The sequence below is a fragment of the Branchiostoma lanceolatum genome, chromosome 11 (genome assembly GCF_035083965.1).
Source record: "Branchiostoma lanceolatum isolate klBraLanc5 chromosome 11, klBraLanc5.hap2, whole genome shotgun sequence".
In the NCBI taxonomy this organism is placed as follows: Eukaryota; Metazoa; Chordata; class Leptocardii; order Amphioxiformes; family Branchiostomatidae; genus Branchiostoma; species Branchiostoma lanceolatum.
The window spans coordinates 18,201,003-18,225,233 of NC_089732.1; the positions used below are offsets into that span (position 1 = coordinate 18,201,003).

Here is a 24,231-nt window from a genome sequence, read left to right on the forward strand (position 1 = left end):
TGCAATTCCTAGAATATTTACAAACTGCACATAATACTCATAACACCATTTGGCTTGCCACTGAGGCATCGCCAAAAATCTATCATTAAAGGATTTTTATTTATCTATTTATTTGTTTGACTGTGTACACGGTACAACAGCCAAGGTTGCCCGACTTGAGTTACAGGATCTTGAGTTACAGGACCCCCGTCGGAGGTGAACCCCCTTCCATTATATAATAAGGTAACAAATTACAGGTAGGTCTACAAAAATACAAGATTATTCCAAATGTAAATTCAAACGGAAGGGCTTTTACTCACATTGTAGACTGGTACTCCTGTCAGGCCCAGCTGGTATACAGCCTTTTGTCCGCAAGTTGTGTCTCCTGAACAAAAGAATACTTGAATGTACATGATGTCCCAGAAAAAAGCCTACACGAAGAGGTTATCATATTAATCAAGTGAAGCGCACCATAATGATTGTAATTATAGTAAGTTTTCCATGTTAAAACATACTTTTCCATGATACTTTGTGACATTCCTTCAGCAGCTTATCACAGAGCACTAATCTATTTGTTTAACCTCCTCCCTGCTCCCTAACACCATAACTAATACAAATTTGGTGCTAAATAGCAACCTCAGCAGACTAAAGGCTTAGCAGCAACGTGAACTGTATGTCCAAACCCATTTGGGCAATTTGACGTGCCGGTGAGGCCAAGATAAGAAATCAGAACATCCAGATATGAGCTTCACATGTATGATTGTATTTACATTAGATTGTATGCTGCAATCCCGTCAACTTATCCTCGTCTCCTTTGGATACAAAAAAGGCCACAGTGCTAATTATAACCGCCACAGTGTCATGGAGCAAGATGGCTGCTGTTGACCAAATGAGTTTGAACATACCTATATGATAGGGTATGAATGAAGCACATATTAGTTACAATAAATGGAAAATTGACCACACACCAGGGATTTTATGCTGCCTGTGGTAGCCTGAAGTCCAGCGTTGTTGGCCTTGTTAGCAACAGTTGCTACCTAGCCAAGTAGCGACTGTTGGGAGAAGACCAAAGCTAACAAGGCAGGACTCCAGGCTAGCCTTTGCAACAGCTTCCCCGAGGCTTAAAGATTGTATGAAACCAAAGTACAACATTTCAATTTTTATAACTATCACCCCCATGAATCTGGAACCCGGTCCTTTTGTGCCATACCCAATGGCAGACATCGCACAGCCACAGTGTGTAGTCACACTAAAGTTGTGTCTAATTACAGTATCCTGTACCGCAATGATAACGTAAGGCTACCAGTTAACGGTCGATTTGTTAACAATGCCGTTTTATGGAAAACGTGCTTGCAGAGGTGAATATTTTTCCCTCTCATATTTCTTCTGTTGCATTTATCGCCTTGTGAGCTTCTTGAAAAAACAAGTCTGCAGTCAAGAAATTTTTCAGGGTGACCAGTTTAAAGTCAGTGGTTCTCCCTGGATCATCTCCAAGGACATACATCTGATAATTTCCCACAAAAGGTGCCAAAAGCAGTGTACTAACAAAGCATGATGACTAATTGTTTACATTGGGTACAAGTTCACCTGGAAAGACAAGAAGCTCTCAATCACAGACCCTACAATGTCCGGTGACAATATCAAGGTTCTGAACATTTACTTTTACAAGACCGGACCAATTCTCTTACATGGCAAAGGGTCCAAATGGTTTGTCGAAGATGTATTACCGAAGGTAAAAGTCACAATCAATAACGCAACAAGTACTAGCACATGTCAGAGTCAAGATGGCGGATTTATCGCTGACAAATTGACAGTGAATGAGGTTGGAATAATAGACGACAACCTAGGAACAATAGAAACCTACACAGACACTGGAAAGTCCACTATGATGGCATCTGACATTGAACCGGACCAGTCCACACCTGCTAAGTCTTGCGCCAAAGACGAGACCTTAGAGAAAGAAAATAGAGCAGGATATACTACTCCAAAGTCTGTCACTTCTCCCACTATCCGCAAAGTGCTCGGAGGTCTGGAGAATATCATCCTGATGAGTTCTTTCACAAAGATGCGAGAATCTGCTGGTGAAAGTAGAGAAGTCCCATCGAACAAACCGTTTGCGGCATGCTCTACTAAACGACAACCCATCCCCCCATGCGAAGAACTCTGATGCTAATAGCGAGGTTCTTTGCACTATTCTAGTAGACAAATTAAATGAACTGAAAACACTAGTTTTCAACAACAAAGTAGAAATGGATAAACAAGGGAAGCAAGTAGCCGACCTGCAAGCTAACGTCCAAACTAAAACAAAGAAGATCGAGAAACAGGAACGAACTTCAACATTTAAGCGTGAATTCTCTATAAAGACATCTGACAGACTTTCCTCCAAATGTGCATGTGTTGCTCAGGGAGACGAGTAAAGAATTTAATGCCTATATTCAGAGATCGTAAGCAACCATGAAAATCCAGGAAACATCGGCACCCAGATATCCACAGCTCCAAACACACGTTCCGGCTGACCTTAGCACACAGGTCCTGACAGGCCCTGACATACAGGCCCCAGCAGTCCCCTGTACACCGGCCCCGGCAGCCCCCCGTTTCCACCGGGCCCCGGCAGCCCCCCGCACACCAGCCCAGATTGAGAAGAGACAGATCAGAATCATTGACGACTCTCTTTGGAATGGCGTTGACACAAACAGAATGTTCAATCACAAAAGTTCAGCCATCATCAACTTTGGTACATTAAGACATTAAGGAAAGCCTCTGAAAATTGCATTGTACAATTACACTGTCGAGAAGTTATGTCTGGAAGATGACCAAATCTTCTACATCAGACAAAGGACATTATATGCTGCTATCAGAGTGTTCATTGTATAAACCCGACGGGATCCATATCACCCCTGATGTTGGCGTGAAGCGCACACTGCGCAACCACCAGCAGTCTATCGCAAACACGAGCAGACAACCCCGGCAGACAGCAGACCAGACCACCAAGGAAAAATCGAGGGGGAACACCATGAAGTACATGCAGCCCGACCAGTACTCTCCCCCAAGCAGAATCCGCCATTCCCGCGGAACCAAGCACCTCCTACTCCTCAGCAATGGTCCAACTGGAACAAAGGACCTGGGCTGACATGGAGTGAGAGACAAGACAAGCGGTACACAGTAGAAACACTGCTGAACATGATGAAAGACTTTTTGAGTCATTGAACGGTCATTTGAAGGTGTGGACAGTATGTGGAAATAATGACAGGTTACTCAGGTAACGAGTCCACCTTTTACTTAGTGATAAATTAACTTTTACTGTACCTTTCATCGTCATACATTTCTTTGTTGTAGTATACAGTTCATAGTACTTTATTTCGGTATAACGTATGAAGTACTCACCACTAGTAGATAATTTGATTATCCATTCACATTAAGTTGTTTCTATTCACTCTGCACACAATGCAGCCATGCTCCTCCTATCTAGTGGCGCACATTGAATTTCTCTTATCTCAGAATGCCAATCCAAAATGTGGCCCTGAAGTTTGGTTCTTGGAACATTCAGGGCATCCTTAGTTGCAAAAGCCAAGATGAAGATTTTATTTCTTTTTTTGATGATTTAGATTTTGTAGCTATGCAGGAAACTTTGCTCAAGCCAGGAGACAACTTTAGAATAGAATCGTTTAGCTATTGTAGAAGTGATAGAGATGTTAAAAAGTCTTGCAGAAGAAACTGTGGTAGTAGTCTTCATGTTTCGTAACAACTTTTTGAAGGGCGTAACAAAGCTCCCTACGAGCATCCAGATTTCCTTTGGTGTAGACTAGATTAAACTTTCTTTGGCCTTGAAAAAGATTTGTTTGTAGGCTGTGTCTACCTATTTCCAGAAAACTCAACATCTCTCCAAATGAAAAATAACACAACGTTTGATATTCTGCAAGAAGATATTTGTAGATTTTCCAGTCAAGGTAACCTCTTTCTCTTAACAGGACAGCATCACTACAGGAAACATTTATAGACGATGATTGTTTAGACCAATAATTTATAGATATTAGAGAAGGCTTACGGCATAGGGCAAGCTGTGATAAAGGGACCAACAGATACGGTAACCAACTGATAGAAACCTGCTTGGCAGCCAACCTCTTCATTTGAAACGGTTGCATTATCGGTAAATAGATAAACAGATAATTGGTGATTTTTCTGGAAAATTGACATGCCACAAGTATAATGGGTCAAGTTTGGTGGACTACTGTATCAACAATAATATGAATTCATCTCAAAAGTTCAATACCTTAAAGTTAGTGATCCCTCTGTATTTTCTGACCATTGCCTACTAACTTGTTCTATTTCAACAAATTACTCATCTTACGTGCAACAAATAAAAGCCCCAACTCATCCCTTGCCAACAAAATACATTTGGGTCGAGGACTCGCAAGTTCAATTTACAGAAGCACTCCGAGCACCTTTGATACTAAATGACTTGCAAATTTTCTTAGATGAGATTTTTTCGCAAGGTAATCCAACTGCCATTGACTTCACGCAGTGAACATGGCGACCAGTTTGGAAAAAACAAACATACTTTTGAAGACAAAACATACTTTTGAAAAGCCATAAAACTTTAAAAGGTGATATTACAATGTTTTCAATTACATGGAATCAGAATGATTTAATAAGTACAGTTTCCTTCTCAAAAGTATGTTTTTCACGAATCACGGTGCTAGTTTCCAAACTGGTTGCCATGTTTCACTGTGACGTCATTGGCAGTCATAGTTGGATTATCTTGCGACAAAAACCTCGAGCCGGAAGAATGATTTGCAATGTTCAATAATAGGAGAAGTGTGTATATTTGGTGCAGACGCATACATATGTATTAATCATAATCATACATAACCATAAATAATACCATGATCATAGTTGTTGAATGTATCATTAGGCCACACTAATCTTCTTTGTTGCTTCCGGGAATCGCCACTCCTGTTTTTCCCATTTTGAAAAAAAAAAAAATTGGGTCACTATTCCAATTCACAAATTTCTAGTCACTAAAATAACTTTTAGTTTACTATTTGCTCCATTGTAAAATTCAATAGCCATCAAAATAGATTATAAAGGCCTGCACATACCTAAAAAAGGGGCACATTTTATGAGTTATAATTTTTCATTTATCAGAACTATTTCTCAAAAATTATCAATCCGTATATTACATAGCAAAAGGCAATTTTGTTACTGAAAACATAAATTATTATAGGTGCAGGCTTGTCATGTTACAATTGACAGTGCAGCAACTGATACAATTTGATCAGTACATTTTCTTTTCTTGAATTATTGACAAAAAATTCAAGCATGGGTCTATGAAACTTTTTGACCTTTGTTATCTTTTTGACTTGTGTGATAAATCATAAACACTACTGGACCATTGCTGTAAATATTTGCTTCAATCAAGGAGGTTGAAATAAGAGTAGATTAAATGTGGTGCCCAAACTGGACCAAAAAGCATTATTGGGAAGGTACAGAAATGATATTTGAATCAATTGAAATTGATTTTGGAATAATTTCCACAATGATAAAATGTGACCACATTACAAGATGGTATGTTTAGCACAGTAAATGCACAACATTCTACATGCAGCATTATTTCTTATAGTCATTTTCAGTCATATAGAAATACACAGTCAGTTTTTCTGTTTATAGTCGGTATAGTTAAGTCATCAGTGGACATTTCAAATTGTAGTACTAGATCAAAGAAAGGGGTTCATCGCATAAAACGAGCCATACAAAGCTGAAACTTGAATAATCCTCTTATTCTTTATACTATGTATAAACCCTTGTCTTCACCCTAGACGTTTTGCAAAATATTTTAAATTAAAAATTCTTTTTTCGCCCTGTTGCTCCAATTTTTTTCTGAAAAAAAAACACGAGAATCAACAAATAATATTGGTGTGGTCTTATCAGAAAATGTTGTAATTTGGTTTCATACAATCTGTTTCCTGTAAATAATATTGCATCTAAAAACTTCATTGTGGTGTCCTAAACTCCACCGATAACAATGCTTTAAATTTAGTCTTATGGGAAATCCTTGGTTTACAATGCCCCGATTCTGCAGAAATCATTCAACGGGCTGTCCAAAATAAGCATGTGATGGGTGGAATTTAAGGCCAGAAAAAATAAACGTGCCCGTACATTTACTAGTATTTGAGAGTTGAGTGGAAGTGAAAATTTCTGAAAGGGAGGTGTGGCCAACTTTTTTTTTCAATTGAGAAAAATAGGAGTGACAATTCTCAGAACCAATAAATTCAATTGGTGTGTCCTTAGTAGCATTTGAAAACTTACCATACACATATCCAACAACAGCCTGCTGGACATCTTTATATGAAATGGCAGCATCAGCCAGGGCCTTGCTTCCTGGAACAACATACAATAATTGTGTTTATGCTGACTGTATTCTGGCTCCACCCAACCTTTGAGGACTGCATGCCTTAAATGCACTTCTGATGAATGCCAAGCCTTCGTATTCAGAGCATATTCCAGCCGCATCTCTGCACTGATTTATTGAATGGCCCACTGCTTACCACTGTTTTCATTACCAGATTTTAATTACCATTACCAGATTTCATAGCCTGGGTAAAAACTGGGTATTAAACCTTTAAGTTTGTTACATGTTCACTTAAGTTTGGGGTCGTGTGGTGCAACAGTAGAGCATTCGGCCCTGAACCAAAAAACCAAATTGGGACTGAATTTGCAAATGTAATGAGGAAAATCTATACTTCCATTCCAGGCATGTTGTGGTAGCTCACACCTGCCAGTTTCAAATCTGGGACAAGAATTCCCCAGGTCCCAACAGCTGGTGGTCAAACCACCAAGGGGTACACTACCAAACCTGTATACTTGTTTCTATTATGGAAGAGACCTCAAATGTTTGACCACGTTACAACAGCCTCATTACTTGATGGCTGTGATAATACAACATGGTGAATTACAACTCATAAGGGATTAGGATAAAAGGAACTGTGACAAGGCCTTTACTTCTACTCTCTAAGCAGAGGTTGTAGGGGAAAATGGTGACCTTCTTATAACATCATGAATTGCCCTGTTTTTTGTCCCAAAGGTCACAATTTTCCCCCTTGGAGAGTAGCCTTTAGCCACAAAGTAACAGGGCTACTCATGCAATGATGATTGGGGGTTACCGAAAGATCTTGTAAAAATTTCTGAGGTATGGGCCCAATTGGGGAAAGAGTTCATTTGAACCACATTTAATATCTCTTCGGCTCGTTTCGGCCCAATCCACCATGTCAAATAATGAAATATGGTACAGTTCCTTAATAATAATATACTTGTGCCTTTTCGATGTTTTGTACCTAATATTACATATTTTGTTAGGTTAGAAAATCATACCAGCCTCCCTTGCCATATCAGGGTAGTCAAAGTCTTGTCGGCGACCAGGCTTCTCAAACTGAAATCAAAACAACAAAAAAGAGTATGACAATGCGGTGAGACCGAAACGTCTTTACTTTAGTGATTTTCCTGTGCACCTGTACCCCATGGCCATGCGATGGTATAGTCCACTATGCTGCAACCTCTGGGCTGGTAGCAGGTGTAGCTCCATTTAAATAGAACTAGGAAATAGAGGGACATTGATAGATAAAAGATATGCAAATGAAGACCTAATTTGCATGATTTATGTTCAATAATGTTCACCTTCACATAGCTTCCGAATGCCACATAGCTTCCGAATTACCAATATGGAATTGCAGTATTTTCTCATTAATCATGCAAATTAGGTCTTCATTTGCATATCTTATGTCAATGTCCCTCTATTTCCTAGTTATATTTAGATGGACGCTACACCTGCTACCAGCCCAGAGGTTGCAGCACAGTGGACTATACCATTGCAAGTAGCGCCATTCTTTATAACATTAAAGCTTAAGGCACCCAGAGCATTTTATGAGGCTTGAAACTGGAAATATTCTAGTAGCTGTAATCTTTATGAAATTGACATTTAATGCCACTGTTAATCACATTTGCGGGCGGATTTCTATTCAAAAGTGCTCAAAAGCGGCCCAAAAATAAGCTACATGGTGATATTTTAGTTTCACGCGCCTAGTGTAAATAGACCGATACCATAGCCCCGCCCACCACTGTTAAAACGTAGAAATGCAAAATTATAGCATAAAAATGTAAATGTTTGACGGACATGCAGTCACTCTCTCATTGGTCGAACCGCTAATTGTGATGGACAATCAGGATCAGTCTATTAGGGCTTGGGTTTTCTATCAGTTCTCATCACACAACGACATCGTATCTTTGCTTGTCTAATGTCGATATGTAATGGTATAGTGTTATTGAAACTTACTATGTGTAGGAATGACTAGAAATTTGAGTTTTTTAATCAAGTTTCAATCCTCATAAAATGCTCTGGGTGCCTTTAAGTATTCTTAAAGTTCTTGATAACTACGAATATACGTACGTCACATTGGCACATTCAAGATACAAAAATGCCCAAACGCGAATTACGTTCCCTTCCAAAAAAGTTCATTTGGGACTCAAATTCAGGTGAAAAAGATCATCCATGGTTTAAGTACTGTAGTCTGATGATATCTGAAAAACTAAACAACTTTCTATTGATTGGATATCACACCAACAAGTAGTAGCATTGATGAGGAAATGAGCAAGTTCCAGGATATTCTAGAAACGGCTGGAAATATATCATTAAAAATAAAATGTAACACCAGAGCTAAAGGACCAAAACAGAACAAAAAATGGTTTGACAAAACATGTTATGTGAGCCAAGTTTAGGACCTTTAGATAATCCAATTACTGCCTCAGAAATCAACGATACAATACACGCCCTCAAGAACAAAAAAGCCTGCGGGGATGACATAAAACGCTTAAAGCAGGAAAAAGAATCCTATTGACTCCTCTATTAAGACTATTCAACAAATACGTCATAGTGAAAATTTCATCTCAATTATCTTGCCCCCCCCATACAAAATTTTGTGCCGCCTCCTCCGCTTTGGGGCCCTTAACAATGTAAATCCCCATTGGCGAAATACTGTGTTCTGCTGCCTTATTCAGTTATAACTGGAAGTACATCCTACCAGACCGAAAACTGTACTCTACTCTACTCTACTTGTAGTGGATGTGACGTGACCGGTAGGTCATTGACCCTCCTGACTCAGCTCAGACTAGCTAACCACTTCTAGCTACTGCTATTGCTACAAGATGTAGTGGTAAGTCATTAACAGCTTGCATTTTAAACAAGGCCCTTGTTGTCTAGGATTCCTCACCATACTAGTAGTAAACCTTGTATGGTTTTACTTTGTTGAACTTATATCATGTGAATCCTCAGCGAACTTTGCTCTCGGTTGCGCAACAGCTCTCGAACTCCAGACCCCGCCTTCTCATAAACCTATTAAAGTGTAATTGGTCGACACAATATGCCACTGCAAAAGCCTTCCTAGATCTCCCTTGACCTACGACGATGTCTAATCGAGTTGTCAAAGTCTCCGGACGAAGAAATTGTTTGCGAACCTTGGTCATGCCGACTCCGACCACAAACACCCTCCTGTTGGCCGCCATCTTGGTCCAGAGGTCGCGGTGCTGGGGTCAAACTCCCGGATGTACGACCTTCCAGCTACGCAGCCGGACTAGATTTGTATCCCTCCGCGTCGGACGGTCAATCGAGAAAAAAACGGTGTTTTCGTCCTCTGCTGTGAAAGTCCCTGTCATCCATGTAGCCTGGCGATAAATTTGTGTCAGACTTGTGTCATATCTGAGGGAAATATAGTGGAAAATACTGACTGCGGAAGCAGAAATCCTGGTGGAACAAGGGTGTAAATCGGTTGTGTAATTTTTGGCGCCATCATTGTCTCTCTTCAGTCAGACTCGGCGTTTTATTTCGTCGTACGGAAGCAGATCCACATCGAATGCTGATGAACTGTGGATACGATCTTCGTCAAATTTCCATGCTGTAGTAAGTATCAAGTGGTCTCTTTTGCTTTAGATTTGATAAAGAAAGCAGAAATGTGACTGGATGTGGTGCACATTTCTGGCGATTGAACGTGTTATGACCGGCTGGAGGTCCTGTCGTTCATGTCCACATCAACTCATCAGTCCTCTATTTGTAGTTTTTTGTACACATCCCTTTTGTAGGGATGGTCTATTGAAGCAATGTTCCTTCATTTTATACACAATAATCGTGGCAAACCAGTAAAACCCAATCCCCGGCTTTGTGAATCAGGTGTATACGTTTATAAATACGTACACAAATTATCGGGTTGGGGAAGTTTAGTTGTTACTTTGCATTTCCAGCAAAACATGTTTGGAACAAATTATGTATCACGCTTTGTTCTGTACTCACTCACTCTGACCAGAATTTGTGCTCGCTAAAACACACTTTAACCCTTTAAAATTATATGCAAGAATAAAGTACGCTCCCCTTTTCCGCCACAGTTGAAATGTCCTGACAAGTAGATGTCTTGAAGGCAGTTCCAAACACAAATAATTGTTAAAATCAAAGATACATTTTAAAGGAGTACTAAACGCCAGAAGGAAGTTTTATTTTCCGATAGATAATGTTGTCAATGAATACATAATCAGCTGACAGAATTATGCTTGTGGTGAAGTTAATATGACGTCACTCCTAAGTTCGAACAAGGTGGTTAACCTCCTTGGTTCGAACAACATCGGATTTCGTCCGATGGCTAGTGGAAAAGCCCGATGTTAGATATGGCGTAATCCGATGTTCAACTTCTGCCATTTCACCCTGATACTGGAGATAATTGGATTTCGGCGAAAGGCGGTTTGTTTGTTCTTTCCAATGTAATTTTGGGTATTGTCTGTTGTCCCTTTATTTGGGTAGAAACCATAGTTAAAAGTAAATTTTGGCCCCCAAAATTATAATTTTTATACACTTTTTTATATCGACACTGTTTGAAAAAAGACATTTCCTGAGGTAATGGCATATATGCTGAAAAACGTAATACAGTCAAACCTGTATTAGCAGTCACCTTTGACATAGCGGCCACCTGCCCATAGTGGTCACGTTTTGTCGGTCCCTTGGATTGTTCCCATTGACATAAGCATTAAGAATTAGGCTATAGCGGCCACCTGTCCAACGCGGTCACGGCCAGACGATTTTCGGTCCCGCGAGTACAGTAACACTGCCGATAACGGTCACGACGCGCCGGTAGACGCCGCATCCCCACTGCACGCCGGGTTCAAATTCAAAATCGTCATATTTTATACAGTTATCAAGTTTATGTGGACTCAACTTGATAGGATGATGATAAAGAAAACCAGAATGTTTTATCTTTGTAAAAAAATCCATGGTTTGACGCGAAGTCAAGTTCTTCACATGGCTTGCGTTTGTACACCGTAGCAAATTTGACTATTTCAGTGCATTTCGACTGGGCAAAGATTACAGCAGTTTTTGGAAAATATAACGGTCAAGGTAAACCCGCACATGTATCTCATGCGCTAAGTTCTCGAAATGTTTGAATGCCGGCCCAATATTTCCGTTTTCCCCAGGAATTCATCCAAAAATGTGCCCAAAACACGATTTTCAAAATGGCGCTGAAGGGGATGACGTAAGGAAAATAGTGCAGCGTGGTTGGCCAGGCTCAGTCATGTGAATAAACACACCAATCAGGCTAAACTGTTTTCGTTACGTCATCCCCTCTCCAGTTTGAAGGAAAATGGCGGCCCCGTGCTGTTTTATATTGACTCGTACCGTGTTTGGTCGCGCTGTGGGTTAACTCGGGGTTTTCAGAGTTTCTAAAGCGCCCGCCAGCGCAGGTTAGTGTGTTAGGAGTTCAGGGACCAAGCATCGAGGCCCGACATGCAAGGAAAACGGCAGGACGGACATCACCTGGACATTTTGTGTGGACTGCCCCACGACTACAAAAGGGCTAGTTACCGCTAGTATATATCTACCGTATTTCTTCTAATAAAGGACGCACCCCAAATAAAGTGCGCACCCCCAATTTGGGCTTCACCGCAACCCCAATCACGCCAGCTGAGATACTTCACAGAAAAACCTTAATAAAGTGCGCACCCCCGATCTGCCGCCGTCGCTCGGCGCGTGTCTCCAAGATGTGACCACGCCCCGGTATTCGGCACGCTATGAAGTCCTGGTATCTTTCTTAATCGTTCCATTTTCAAGGAATTTTCGGGAAAACATTACCATTATTTGGGGTCAACACTTAACCCTCTACTTGAAGTAACGTCACGCTGAGAACCTCGCGCCAGGATATCTGACAAACTTCCTTGATATTGAAGGACCAGACGACGATCCGCTTGATTTCTACCGAGCTAGTCAAAGACAAACGTGTAAAACGCATTTTGAGATAAAATAAAAGTTCGTCTCTCGGCATTTATGCCGCAAAATACAGCGTTGCATTGACAAATCATTTCATTTCGCAGATCGCCCGCCGCCATTGTTTAAAAAATCTGCTGCCCCAAGATGCATTTCGCGTGTTACGTAATCCTCATCACATGATCGCATTACGCGTCTCTGATTGGTTGTTGCTGCAGCAAAAGGCGGGAATTTTGCAGACGAAGTACATCATGGGGCAGCAGAATCGCGGTCCAAGTTTTTTCTTTGTCTGAAATGTTACACATGAAAACGCAATAAAAACGCGGTTTTATCGACTACATAGCAACATTATGGTAAAGAAAATGCAAAACCAAAAGATGTTTACGGGAAAGTATACATTTATTTGCGGATTGATGGTGGCTTTTGCGTAATTTTAGCGATCAATGAACCCGGAAGTGTGCCGAAAGCGGCGTGGGTTTTCGCGTTTTATCCGTCAAAACAAAAACAAAACTCCCGCTGAAGCGAACTCTGGAACATTTCAGATTCTAGCTATTACGTTTTTGATAAATGATATCAACAGATACGCACGATGTGCCCATATTTGCAGCCGTGTGGGTGGTTAGGAAATTATTGACGTCGCAAGCGGCGTAGTACAAGCGGCGTGGGGTACGAAATTATGGCCGGCCCGACACACTGAAATAGTCACGCGGTTGAAAACACCCAGCGTTATTTGGTGTCTCATAATTTGATATTTAATATCGCTAAACCAATTATTTTTATATCTAGAATACCTTTTCAAAAATATACGTATGATGTAGCATCGTTATCTTGTAAACATAAGAACATGAATAAGAACAGAACATGCATAAATTATCGTTGCGTGTCGGCGAAGTGACGGGGCTAGCCTGCTGGGGTAATAATCGGTGACTTCCTGACTTACGTCGCGACTTTTCTCGAGAGAAAACCTAAATAAAGTGCGCACCCCGACTTTGGCTTTGACCTGAAGCCTCATCTTGAAGGTTGAAATGTCAAAAAAGTGCGTCCTTTATTAGAAGAAATACGGTAACAAGTAAAAACGCCCTTTCTGTAGTCGCCACGGCTAAGTATGGTGATGCTGGTCTGTTGCGATGCTGACATGAAGCTCGAGCAAGCCATGGATTTAGGAGTTGGCAGATACAATTATTCTTTTTTCAAGCCCATAATAGAAGTAAAAGAACAACAATCGAATTTTTAAAATGTTCCTTACCTATGCAATGTTTACATGTATACTGTATATACGGTGAATAAATGTATCTCAGTGGGTGCTGAAAACATGTGTCAATCGTGGTCAATTAATCGACATTTTTTCCATAGCGACCACCTGTCCTTAGCGGCCAGTTTTGGCCAGTCCCTTGAGTGACCGCTATAGACAGGTTTGACTGTACTTTCTGTCTCTGAAAAATAGAAAAAATAAGATCATATGATAACTTTTTCGAAATCTCCAATGACGCAAACTCAGTGAAAATGCATAAAAAACGATGCTATTTGGGTCATCAGGCGAAAAAAACGCATCACGGTTGCGGCAGATTAATACAAAAAAGGCTTCAATGGCGAACCAACTGCACCGCGCCCAAAAATACTACAACTCGCTGGCTTTTCGGAAGATTCAAAATATTTATGCACAGCTATAACGATCACCAAGCAATAGGGGGCAGAAATCAGGGTGACGACCACGCACTTCCGGCAGATTACTGTGCCCTGACCCCAACCCTGGTCAGATTTGAACTCCGACCCAGAACCTTTACATGTGGGCGCTACTAGAAGAGTCCATTCTCCCAGGGACAACTTTTATAAGATTTTGACCGCATTGATTATTCAAAGGTCCTTTTTTTTGAGTGGAGGTCTATATAAATGGTCAATTTTAACTGGAGGTGCTGCCGGAAGAGTCCATTCTTGCATGGGGGTGACTTTTTTCTAAAAATCATTTTGCATGGAAGGCAGATGGACTGAAATGATCTGTATTTGCTTGCAGATACTGCCTTTCTAAATCCTCCTTTTCAAAGAGGCGAAACTGGCTCAGTAATAAACATAAAAAAGGAATGCTTTTTTTTAGCGCAAATTTCAAGATGTATGGAAGGTTGAAGATAAATATGCTTTTTACTTTTAGAACAAACTAGACTTCCGTGACCTCCATGAACTGTCTAAAACTTTTTTTTTACCTAAAAGTAAACTTTTGTACAAGTCCAGTTCCAGCCGGATGTATGGGTACATGTACCGAGCACTAGACTGAAAGTGTTGTGAGGATACTCCTACAATACTTGATGGCAACGAGTTCCACTCAACGATAGTTGGAGGAAAATATGTCAAATTCCTCAGACCTTGCAGTAGATGTCATTTCTGATGCTGATATTTTTGTGTTGCAGTTTATGGCAGACATCGTTTGGATGTGGAGAAGGGTGACCTCGTTAAGCAGACAACCAGCCAGTTGCCATGAATCAAATTCCCCTTCAGAATGGGGAAATCCCCAACATACCTATGAATACACTGGCAGGCATTTCCAGCCTTACTGAGTGTAAGTATTCCTTGCATCAATCCCTCCACACCACACTTGATGATGTACCTGAGCAGGTGAACCTGAATGTTCTCATCAGCACATGTATGTCAGGAAAGATATTTACAGTAGCTAGAGTTTCACGTCTTCATAGACATATCTTCACCAAATGATTTTAACCTGTTCTACTTCTAGTGACATTGTAAACATTTTTTCTCATCAATTATGCAAATAACTCACTATAGTTAAGGTCTAATAATGTCTACATTATCATCTTCTCTATCCAAATAACACAGGTTGTTAAAAGTATGAAGGTCTTTTCTTACCATCGAGGGCTATTGTAGCATTTCCTCATAAGATATGTAAATAAGACCCTCATTTGCATGATTTATGTCTAACGACAGTTGACTGTGGACAAATGGCCCCAGAAAGTCCGAAATGGAACGAACTAAAATAACATTATGAAATGAAATACCAGTAGATAGCGAAATATGAGGAACGTTGTAACTTTCAACATTGAATACAGAAGTGAGTGGTAAATAAATGATATAAATTGTTGTATTTCTTGAATCCATTTGATGATATTAAAATTTTAAATACAACGTTTTAGCCACGTTTGTGTGGCTAGATTCTTCCCTAAAAATGGTGGCGCCAGTGGCGGTGGCATGGGGGGCAAGGGGGGCGGCTGCCCAAAAAAAATCAAGCTGAAACCCTGAGAATCTTTTCACTAACAGAGATTTTCTTAACTTAGCTTACTCTACCAGCACAATTTGCCTCTCAAAATGCAGGAAATAGCGTTTCAGCAGGTCAAGATTTCAAAATTTTCTCCAACGTATGTTAGCATACTCCCGGACCTTCCTAGGATTGTTGCGCTGCCGTCGTATATGTCGGGACGGTGTCGCCCTCCAAAGCTCATGCTGAAACCCTTCTGTATTTGTTCAATCTGTCAGCAAAATTTGCCTCTCAAAATTAAGGAAAAAGCATTTCAGGACGTCAAGATTTCAAAATTTTCCCGGAGGAGATCGTTGCCGCCGGCGAGAAAAAAATGTCGGGAGGGCTCAAGGGCGTCGCACCCCAAAACTCAAACTGAAACCCGCCTGTATGTTTTCAAATATAGAGATGTCATTAACCTTTTTAGCTTACTTTGTCAGCAAAATTTGCCCCTCAAAATTCAGAAAACAGCGTTTCAATGGGTCAAAAATTTTAAAGTTTTCAATGTTGCGCTCCGGTGGAAAAATCATATGTCAGGAGGGCGTCGTCCCCCAAAACTCATGCTGAAACCCTTCTGTATTTTTTTTCACGTATAGAGATGTCATATAACTTTGACAATCTCTGTTTACATCGTAAACCAAAGCACGCTGAGTGCAGGGGGAATAATTCCTCCACTGTTACACCACTATTGGCAGCGTGGCGGAAGAATAATTTGTTTGCAGAAGACATGTCACATGTAAAAACAACAATCATAACTTAACTTCCCTTGTGATATGTGTTTTGAGAACACAAAATCTCTAAAACGGCAGAAATATATCGATATTAAACGGTAAACAACAGCTTGAAATCGCGAAACATGGCCGCCACTCTCTGCCACTATCAGGCATGGCGACAGTAAAACTAGCAGTATATTGCATAGCGCAGATACCGATCTTTAAAATGATACCGTAAACGCATGGAATGTTATATTTTGGGGCAACTATGGACACAGAAGGCCATTTTTATTTTCACAGGGTTCATAATCATAGTGTAAAATGATCGTAATATTTTCCCAATTCAGCTGTTAAGCATGGGTTTCTAGTGTCAACATGTAATCGGTAACTTCTTAGTATGTGCGGTCTGAGATGTTTTACAGTCGAGCTCTGTTCAATATTGTGGGCTCTACCGCGGGAACTTGAAATCCGATATGAAACGGTAAACAACAGCAAAAGTTTATAGATATAATCCTTTTTTGTGGAGGGACTGTGTTCATATTTGTGTTTTTTTGGGGGGTGATTTCTTTAGAAAATATGATCAGGTACATTAGTAGCTATCTGATAATTTTTGTTATATGTCACTGCTTTCCCTCGGACAGTTGTACATGTTTGGACACAGTTTACCTCGACTGTCAATTTTGAAATTTTCCGGGGGGTACTTTTTATTTCAGGGGGTACTTATATTAGATTTTGAAGATTTGTCCGGGTGGTACTTCTATTTTAGGGGGTACTTATATTTGAGAGGTGAGAGTATGTAGATAACCGTCATCGACATTCCATGACTTTCAAACATTTGGCATGATATGTCACTGGGAAAGAGAGGAATATCGATCAATATTGTTTAAGCCAATGATCATGAAGACGTAATTTGAATGACTGATAAGAAATGCTTTATAATGCTATATTGGTAAATGACGGGAATTTGGTATCAGTATGTATGTTTGATATTTGGCGAAGGTATGAGGTCGTGGAACTCAAGTTAATCTATGTTATTTGTTTTTTATTGAAACAAAAGAGCTGTAAGTAATATCATAAAGGGATACAAAATGTATGACATTGTATGTACTTGATTTGAAAAAAATCAGTAGGTGCCGTGGGGCAATCATTAATTCCAATGGGCAACGTAGCTTTTGCCCCAGGTTGCCCATTGGGCTCAAAAAAGTACTTTGCATACAACATCTTCAATGTTTTTCTGCAGGTTGCACCTGAGTATTTCGGGCCCAACTCCTACTCCTAGAGCACTCATAAGTAGTCTGCTAGAAATGTGAGTAGTTTGCCATAACATGCTGACCTGATTGTGTTTCTTCAGTATTGCCGGAGTTGCCTCTGCCAACACCTCATCCATCCACAGTGAATAACAAAAGCCTGTTGTACAGTCAACGAGTGATAGAAGAAGCTCGTAGACTGGTTGCCAACCCAGATGAAAATGTTGTTCCTCACCTTGTCCAAGCATTAGGACAGACCTCCACGGACCACATGTAGGTGTACAAATTACATGTTATCAGCTCATAATGAGCAACGTCATATGTTATTGATAGCTGAAAGTAGTGCTGTGTACCTAAACTGATGTTCAGGTTCAGGTCCAGATTCAGGTCCAGAGGTTCCAGGGGTTTTTCTAGAAAAATTTAATAAGAGGGAGCACAAACAGGCGAGGGAGCAAATTCTATGTATTTATGGAATAATTGATTGCTGTGTAGTCTGTATGCTGGATATTAAGCCAAAAATCTGAATTCAACAAGGGGGAGCTGGGCTGAAACAAGAGGGTGCAGCGCCCCTCTTTCCTGATTTAGATAAACCCCTGAGGTTCAGATTCGGGCCTGGACTTACAGGTCTGAACCTGAATCCATGGCATATGTGTGCTAGAAATACTTTTTCAGTTACATCTAAGATTGCATGTTGGCCTACATTTTACATGTGATTAGAAAAATATACCAGGTGCAAAAATATGCAGCTCAAATATGTACTGTGTGTATTAAAAACAAAAGCTCAGTAAGAAACACAAAAACATCAATGTTTTCCTCAATTTCCAGCACAAATTTCATGATCTATGGAAAGTTTTGATGGTTGAGGACAATGAGGAAAAAATAAGCAAGATATGGTTTTTTGCAAGTCCAGAACTGGTTCCTGATGTTTAGGTTTTGTTCGACCTGAACCTAAATGTCCAGTTCAGGGCCGGTGTTAGGGTACGTAGTTGAAAGTAGTTACACATGTTTTAAGTGTTTATGACACCAAAATACAACATTTTCTTACTATCTGTAATGGGAATAGTATCATTCAATGGAAATAAACGTTCAGAACAAATACACACCCTTCTGATTTAACATTTAACATTGAGCCATCAGAAACCACTTTCAGCTCTTGATTCTTTTCTGATCTTCTCACCAGGTAATTACATTCATCAGTGACTTTACACCTCATGACATCACAATGAACACGGCAGCCGGATTGGGACCTTACAATACGGCTTGTGAAAAACAATATTTGATGAGCAAACAGTGCTTCATTATCGTGATTACATTCAATTAAAAGACATAACAATATTTATTTTGTTTGCTTTTCGAAAGAATGTTCTTTCCGAGCCACAGTGCAAAGTTCCAAACCGGCTGTCATGTTCATTGTGACGCCATGGGGGGAAAAGTCACTGATTAATGTAATTACCTGGTGGGAAAAATCAAGGGTATGATATTTTGATGGTTCGATGTTATATAACTTCCAAAGTGTGTATATTTTTTGCAAATGTCTAAGTCATTAAACATTATTATGGTTTATGTAATTTCAGAAAATCCTTAATCTTGATGTCATTAGTGTCTTTATATACATATATATCATGTATGAAATATGTCTAAAATGTATTATTACGTTCCTATTCAAATCATGTTATGTGAACTCAAAAAGTTAGTTAGTTACTGTAAATGTTATTTTGGTTTATTATATTTCCATTGCCCTTTCACTGGTGTCATTAGAATGTCACTGGAAACCTTGACAGACAAAAATGGGTGTGGATAGATGTAATTTGGTTGCAGATGTCTTCCTTTAGCTTTGATGTTGAACTTTGCTCAAAACTGAAGCCCATATGAAGGTGATAGTGTCATATAGTTAAATACAGTAAATGCTTAAATGTTGGGTGTACAGTGAGCTGAAAGACACCTCAAGCAATGCTGAAGTGGAGGGTGACCTGCCACCACTACTGCAGGCCGTCTTGGCATGCAACCCAAATGTGTTCACCCAGAGGACCAGGAGTGTAGAGCCGCACTCATCCAATCATGGAGGTACTCATCTTAACTCTTACTAGAAATGAAAATTTTCAATAAGAAAATACTGCTTCTGAAAATTTTGATTGTGACCTAAAACAACTGAATAGTTTCCATTTTTCAATAGGAATTTCTCCTCGAACACCAATGGCTCCATCTCCATATTATCAGCAGTCACCTGATGGCATGGTGCAACATTCACCGTATCAGAGGTCCCACACACCCATGGCACAACAGCAGCAGGGCAGCCCATCTCCCTACAGCCAGAATAGTCCTTATCCACAGGGCAGCCCTGCCAAGTATGGTCCTCAGCCCAGTCCATACCCACAGGGCAGTCCCTCCTCAAGGTACATTGTGATTTCCATTGTTCCATTCTTTTATTATCTAGGAACAAAACTAGTCTAGTCATATGTGGGCATGGTGGGAATGCTGCTGACCTTAAAGGCACGAAATGGAACGAAATAAAACAACATACAGTAACTGTTGTTTTAAATGGAATCATAGACAACAGCAAAAGATTACTGATAATTTGTGACCAATGATTGACTACTAATTGAACTAAGGCTTCCTGCCTCTGCCATGTCCGCATTGAGCACCTGCGCTACCTCCCTGTTTGGTCCTGTGGTTGGATGGGAATGGTTTGAAAATGTCTCGTTTCTTTGATTGCTGCATGTGGTCGAGAAGTTGTCTCGGTGTTTACCTGGAAAGGCAGACACAGAGGATATTATTTCGTTTTTATACTGCTAGTATTATTTTCCTACTCATCGTCAACAGCAAATCGTTTAACGCTTCAGATTCTTCATTTGACAGTAATTGTGAATTTTAGGTCCTGTGAATCCAAAGAAACTTACAGTAGTTGGTAACTGAGAGACCAGTTCAAGTCCGGGGAAGAGTATCCTGGTTGGAGTTGCATTCGTGTCTCGGAAGGGATGTAAAATTGGGGTCCTGTGATCAAGCCTCATTACTGGTACCTTCTTGTTACCTTCGCCGAGAAGGTTATGCAGAGGGTAGCGTTTGTATGTGTGTATGTAAAGAAGCAGAATAACTGGAGAAGGCCTGGATGGATTGTCTTGATATTTGGTAGGTCGGTAGATCTTGATAAGACCTGAAATTGATTAGATTTTGGGCCCCTTAGCGGCATGTTACGGTACTGCAGTGGAACTTCCTGTTTGGATATCTCGTGTTCTGGACATGAGTGATGATTTACATGATTAGATACTTCTTATGCAGATCATATCTTATTTGCATAATAAATGAGGAAAGTTTATAAATCAGCCAAATTCCATGATAGGACTCTCATACATGTGACATGTAACTGAGGAGAGAGAAATATTTATAGATATCAACTATGCAAATGAAGACCTCATTTGCATAATCAATGCAAAATACTATAACTCAAGATGGGCTTGATGGATGGTCATGATTTTTGGTATGTACATAGCTTACGTGAAGCTTTGTACGATTGGACGGCAATTATGCAAATCAGATTCAAATTTCCTTAATTAATGAGGCAATTTTAAAAACTGGCTGTAATCCATGGTATGACTATTCAAATATGTGATATTTGTAACTGAGAAAGAGAGTAATGTTGATAGATAGAATATGCAAATGTAGGCCTAATTTGCATACATATGAGATATAACTATTATACCATACTGGTAAATGACGGCAATTTCATACTTGTGGCGTTTGGAAGTTATGTGAATGTCAACATCGTTGAATCAAATTATGCTAATAAGGACCTTATTTGCATAATTGATGATAAATGTTAGCATAACCTTCTTTGTTAAGCTCATACTTTGGACAACTTCTGTTATTTGGGTGGAGAAGACTGGTATGATTTATAATTTATGAGAAACACTCCTAATATGTCAGTCATAAAGGTTAAAATCATTTGGCGAAGGTATGAGGTCGTGGAACTCTAGTTTGATTAAGACTTTATGGGAACAAGATATCATTTAAACTAACCTTAACTGATGATGTTTCCTCTTTGATTACCAAGGTACCAGCAGCAGGAAAGCTCTGCAAAATATGCTGCCCAAGGGAGTCCAGCCAGACACATGTCCCAGGGTAGCCCAGGGAAGTTCCACCCACCCACATTCCCCCTGGGTCACCAGCAGCAGAACATTCCACAGGGTAAGACAGTTTTTGTTAGCCTGGTATCTAACGTTGGGTAACATAAATTCGCGGGGTACTTAAATTCGCGATTTTTTCGAAAACGGGGTATTTAGGGATATGTGCTAGATGCAAAATCAGTTATAACGCCAGCAATGTAAACCGGATAGACTAACGTATTCAGAACTCTGGCTGAAAAGCTTCGATAACCATGCATTAGAAGTTGGCGACGTCAAAAACTCTCCGTCCCTTATTGGAACAGTCTGGGGGCTTCGTGGGAGAATCACACTGCACGGTTGTTCGCTGGTTTATAAGACAAATGTCACATCTCCTGCCTGCTTAATACAATTATTTACAAGACAACTTATTACAATCTCTTTTGCTAACCTGCAACTGGATTCTAAGTGTGATCAATCATCAAAACTCCTCTTTGTTGCTACAACCTACGGCCGTGTATTTTCCCGCCGTCATATTATTACCCAGAATCCTGTCGTCAAGCAGACGACAAAGGTTTGTGAGGAACACTTTTTTGTCTAAATGTTGCGTGTGATAGTGGACTGAAGAAGATATTTTCCTCAAAGTTTGCTCCTAACACAACAAGGAACACATGGATATAGTAGTATAACCATTGCTACGGCATCCAGCTAACTTCCCATGAATAATGTACACGTTGCCATGACGGTGGGGATCGACTTTGAGTGACGTTCTACCGACTCAACAAACGGGATGTTACCGAAGGCCTGATGTGTGCAGTACGGCCGTTTTTTTGTGTCTTTTTTTTACTTGGACACGTCTATATCCATAGCACTCTCCTCAAGCCAAGAATGGAACAAATAGCTGCTGTATAAAATGCAATTAGCGGTAAGATATTCAAGACGAATCTTCTCTCCCGAAATAATGTTCACACCTATCCGACAACACCGTCATTTTGCGTGCGGCGAACGGTAGTTTCAAGTTGAAATATTATGGTGTCAGCACGACTAGAGACAAAATCTACCATATATATGATTAGTGCAAAGATAGTACATGATACTGACAGAATAATAGAAAAAAAGGATGGTTTATTGTTCTGCTAGATTGATTTTAGTCAACCATTATCGGAAAAATGGCGAATTTATGTTACCCAACGTTACATGTATCATATCATATTCTATTTCTTTCTGAAACAAGTTTTAACTGTAATTTCCAACACAAAAATTGGACTGACCCAAATTTTCCACTGTACAGCACCAGTCTTTGTCAAGGAATAAGCAATCCACTGCTGAGATGACGTCACGTTATGCAGATAAGACACGTGACTTTTGAGGAATTGTTGTAAGGCTCTGATGTAAATGGCTTCCTTGATCCGGCTCAGTATCGAAAACTTTGACTATCCAGTGAGACTGAATGTCCAGGTGGCTCTATATGAATGTGTTGAATCTGGTCTTTAATGATCTTTCAGTTTCCCCAATGTAGGTTTCTTTGCAAGGCCCTTTGATGTTTTGTCCTTGGCACTGTACTCTCATCTTCTGAATAAACATACCAGTACCAGGCCTGACCAGCGTTAGCCCCCTGGACAGAGCTGCATGAAAGAGGGGTGTGACGACTAGCCGGCTGCTGCCCACCCCTGTGTCAGGGACCCCGGCAGCAGTTTAATCAAAATACCGGATACTACTACTACGTTTATTTTTTTCAGCCTCAAAATCCACCTAATACGTACTTATTTTGGATGGTACGTTTATTATTTTTTGGGAAAATGGGGGCTTTGCTAACCAGGGATCCCCCTAAAATTAAAAGTTAACTGGTTTTCCTGCCCATATTTCCCCGGTACTTTTGCTAGAATTTCGCTTTTTTTACGGCCGAGAGGCATTGATTTCCCCTCCGCTCACAACCCATCGTTTGTGAAATCCTGGCGGCACTCGTGATCGTAACATTCGGTCGATCTTGCTTTGCTATGACAAAGTAAACGTTGTTATTGGGGGTAAATAAGACGCCACACTGACATTTCAAAATACAATTTTCATATTAACAACAGTCTCTGTTTACATCGTAAACCAAGCACGCTGATCAGAAAACAACATGCCATTGGTGTACAGGAAGAATTCCTGAGCATGTGGTTCTACATGTATATGTCACAGTAGAGATGGCGATTCAGGACAATCGGCGATTGTCCTAGGACAGATCGCGATCGCCGTTTGTCCTAGGACAGACTGCGATCGCGATCTGTCCTAGGACAATCGCCGATTCTACTAGTAGAGATGGCGATCGCAATCTGTCCTAGGACAAACGGCGATTCTACTTGTACAAATTCTGCGATCGCGATTTGTCCTAGGACAAATGGCGATTCTACTTGAACAAATTCTGATTATATGGAAATGCTTTGGAAAATAGAATAAATCATTGCATTACATTTCAATCATGTTTAACATGCTACCTACATTTCACAATTATTAACTATTTTAGGTGAATTAGTTCATATTTCATGATGGATAAATTTCATGTGAGTATGTTTTCTGATAAAGTAATTTCTGATAAAGCCGAGTGACAAAATTTTAATAACGTGTGAAAGATATCAGTTGGAAGACGGTGATTCAACAATGTTTCGAAGGAAAATTTTGAGGT

General features: G+C 40.1%; 2 protein-coding genes and 1 long non-coding RNA gene across 4 annotated transcripts in view; 1 reads left to right on the forward strand and 2 right to left on the reverse strand.

The window, feature by feature from the left end:
• The window catches only part of LOC136445289 (sterol carrier protein 2-like), an 80,863-nt gene extending 71,257 nt beyond the window's left edge, over positions 1-9,606 (reverse strand). Inside the window, exons 1-4 of the mRNA XM_066443210.1 lie at positions 9,484-9,606; positions 7,348-7,405; positions 6,286-6,357; positions 300-364 (exon numbers count right to left, since the gene is read on the reverse strand). Coding sequence (XP_066299307.1) covers positions 300-364; positions 6,286-6,357; positions 7,348-7,405; positions 9,484-9,531 — 243 coding nt within the window. The 5' untranslated portion in view covers positions 9,532-9,606. The remainder of the gene's footprint in view (positions 1-299; positions 365-6,285; positions 6,358-7,347; positions 7,406-9,483) is intronic.
• The window catches only part of LOC136444474 (uncharacterized), a 456,752-nt gene that overhangs the window by 314,031 nt on the left and 118,490 nt on the right, over positions 1-24,231 (reverse strand). The gene's annotated exons all lie outside the window — the stretch shown is intronic.
• LOC136445288 (nipped-B-like protein A) overlaps positions 9,731-24,231 on the forward strand; it is an 87,695-nt gene continuing 73,194 nt past the window's right edge. For both annotated transcript variants that reach the window (XM_066443208.1, XM_066443209.1), the window contains exons 1-6: positions 9,731-9,925; positions 14,671-14,819; positions 17,574-17,742; positions 19,397-19,533; positions 19,643-19,862; positions 21,518-21,651. In XM_066443208.1, the coding sequence (XP_066299305.1) occupies positions 14,738-14,819; positions 17,574-17,742; positions 19,397-19,533; positions 19,643-19,862; positions 21,518-21,651 (742 nt within the window). In that variant the 5' untranslated portion in view covers positions 9,731-9,925; positions 14,671-14,737. The remainder of the gene's footprint in view (positions 9,926-14,670; positions 14,820-17,573; positions 17,743-19,396; positions 19,534-19,642; positions 19,863-21,517; positions 21,652-24,231) is intronic.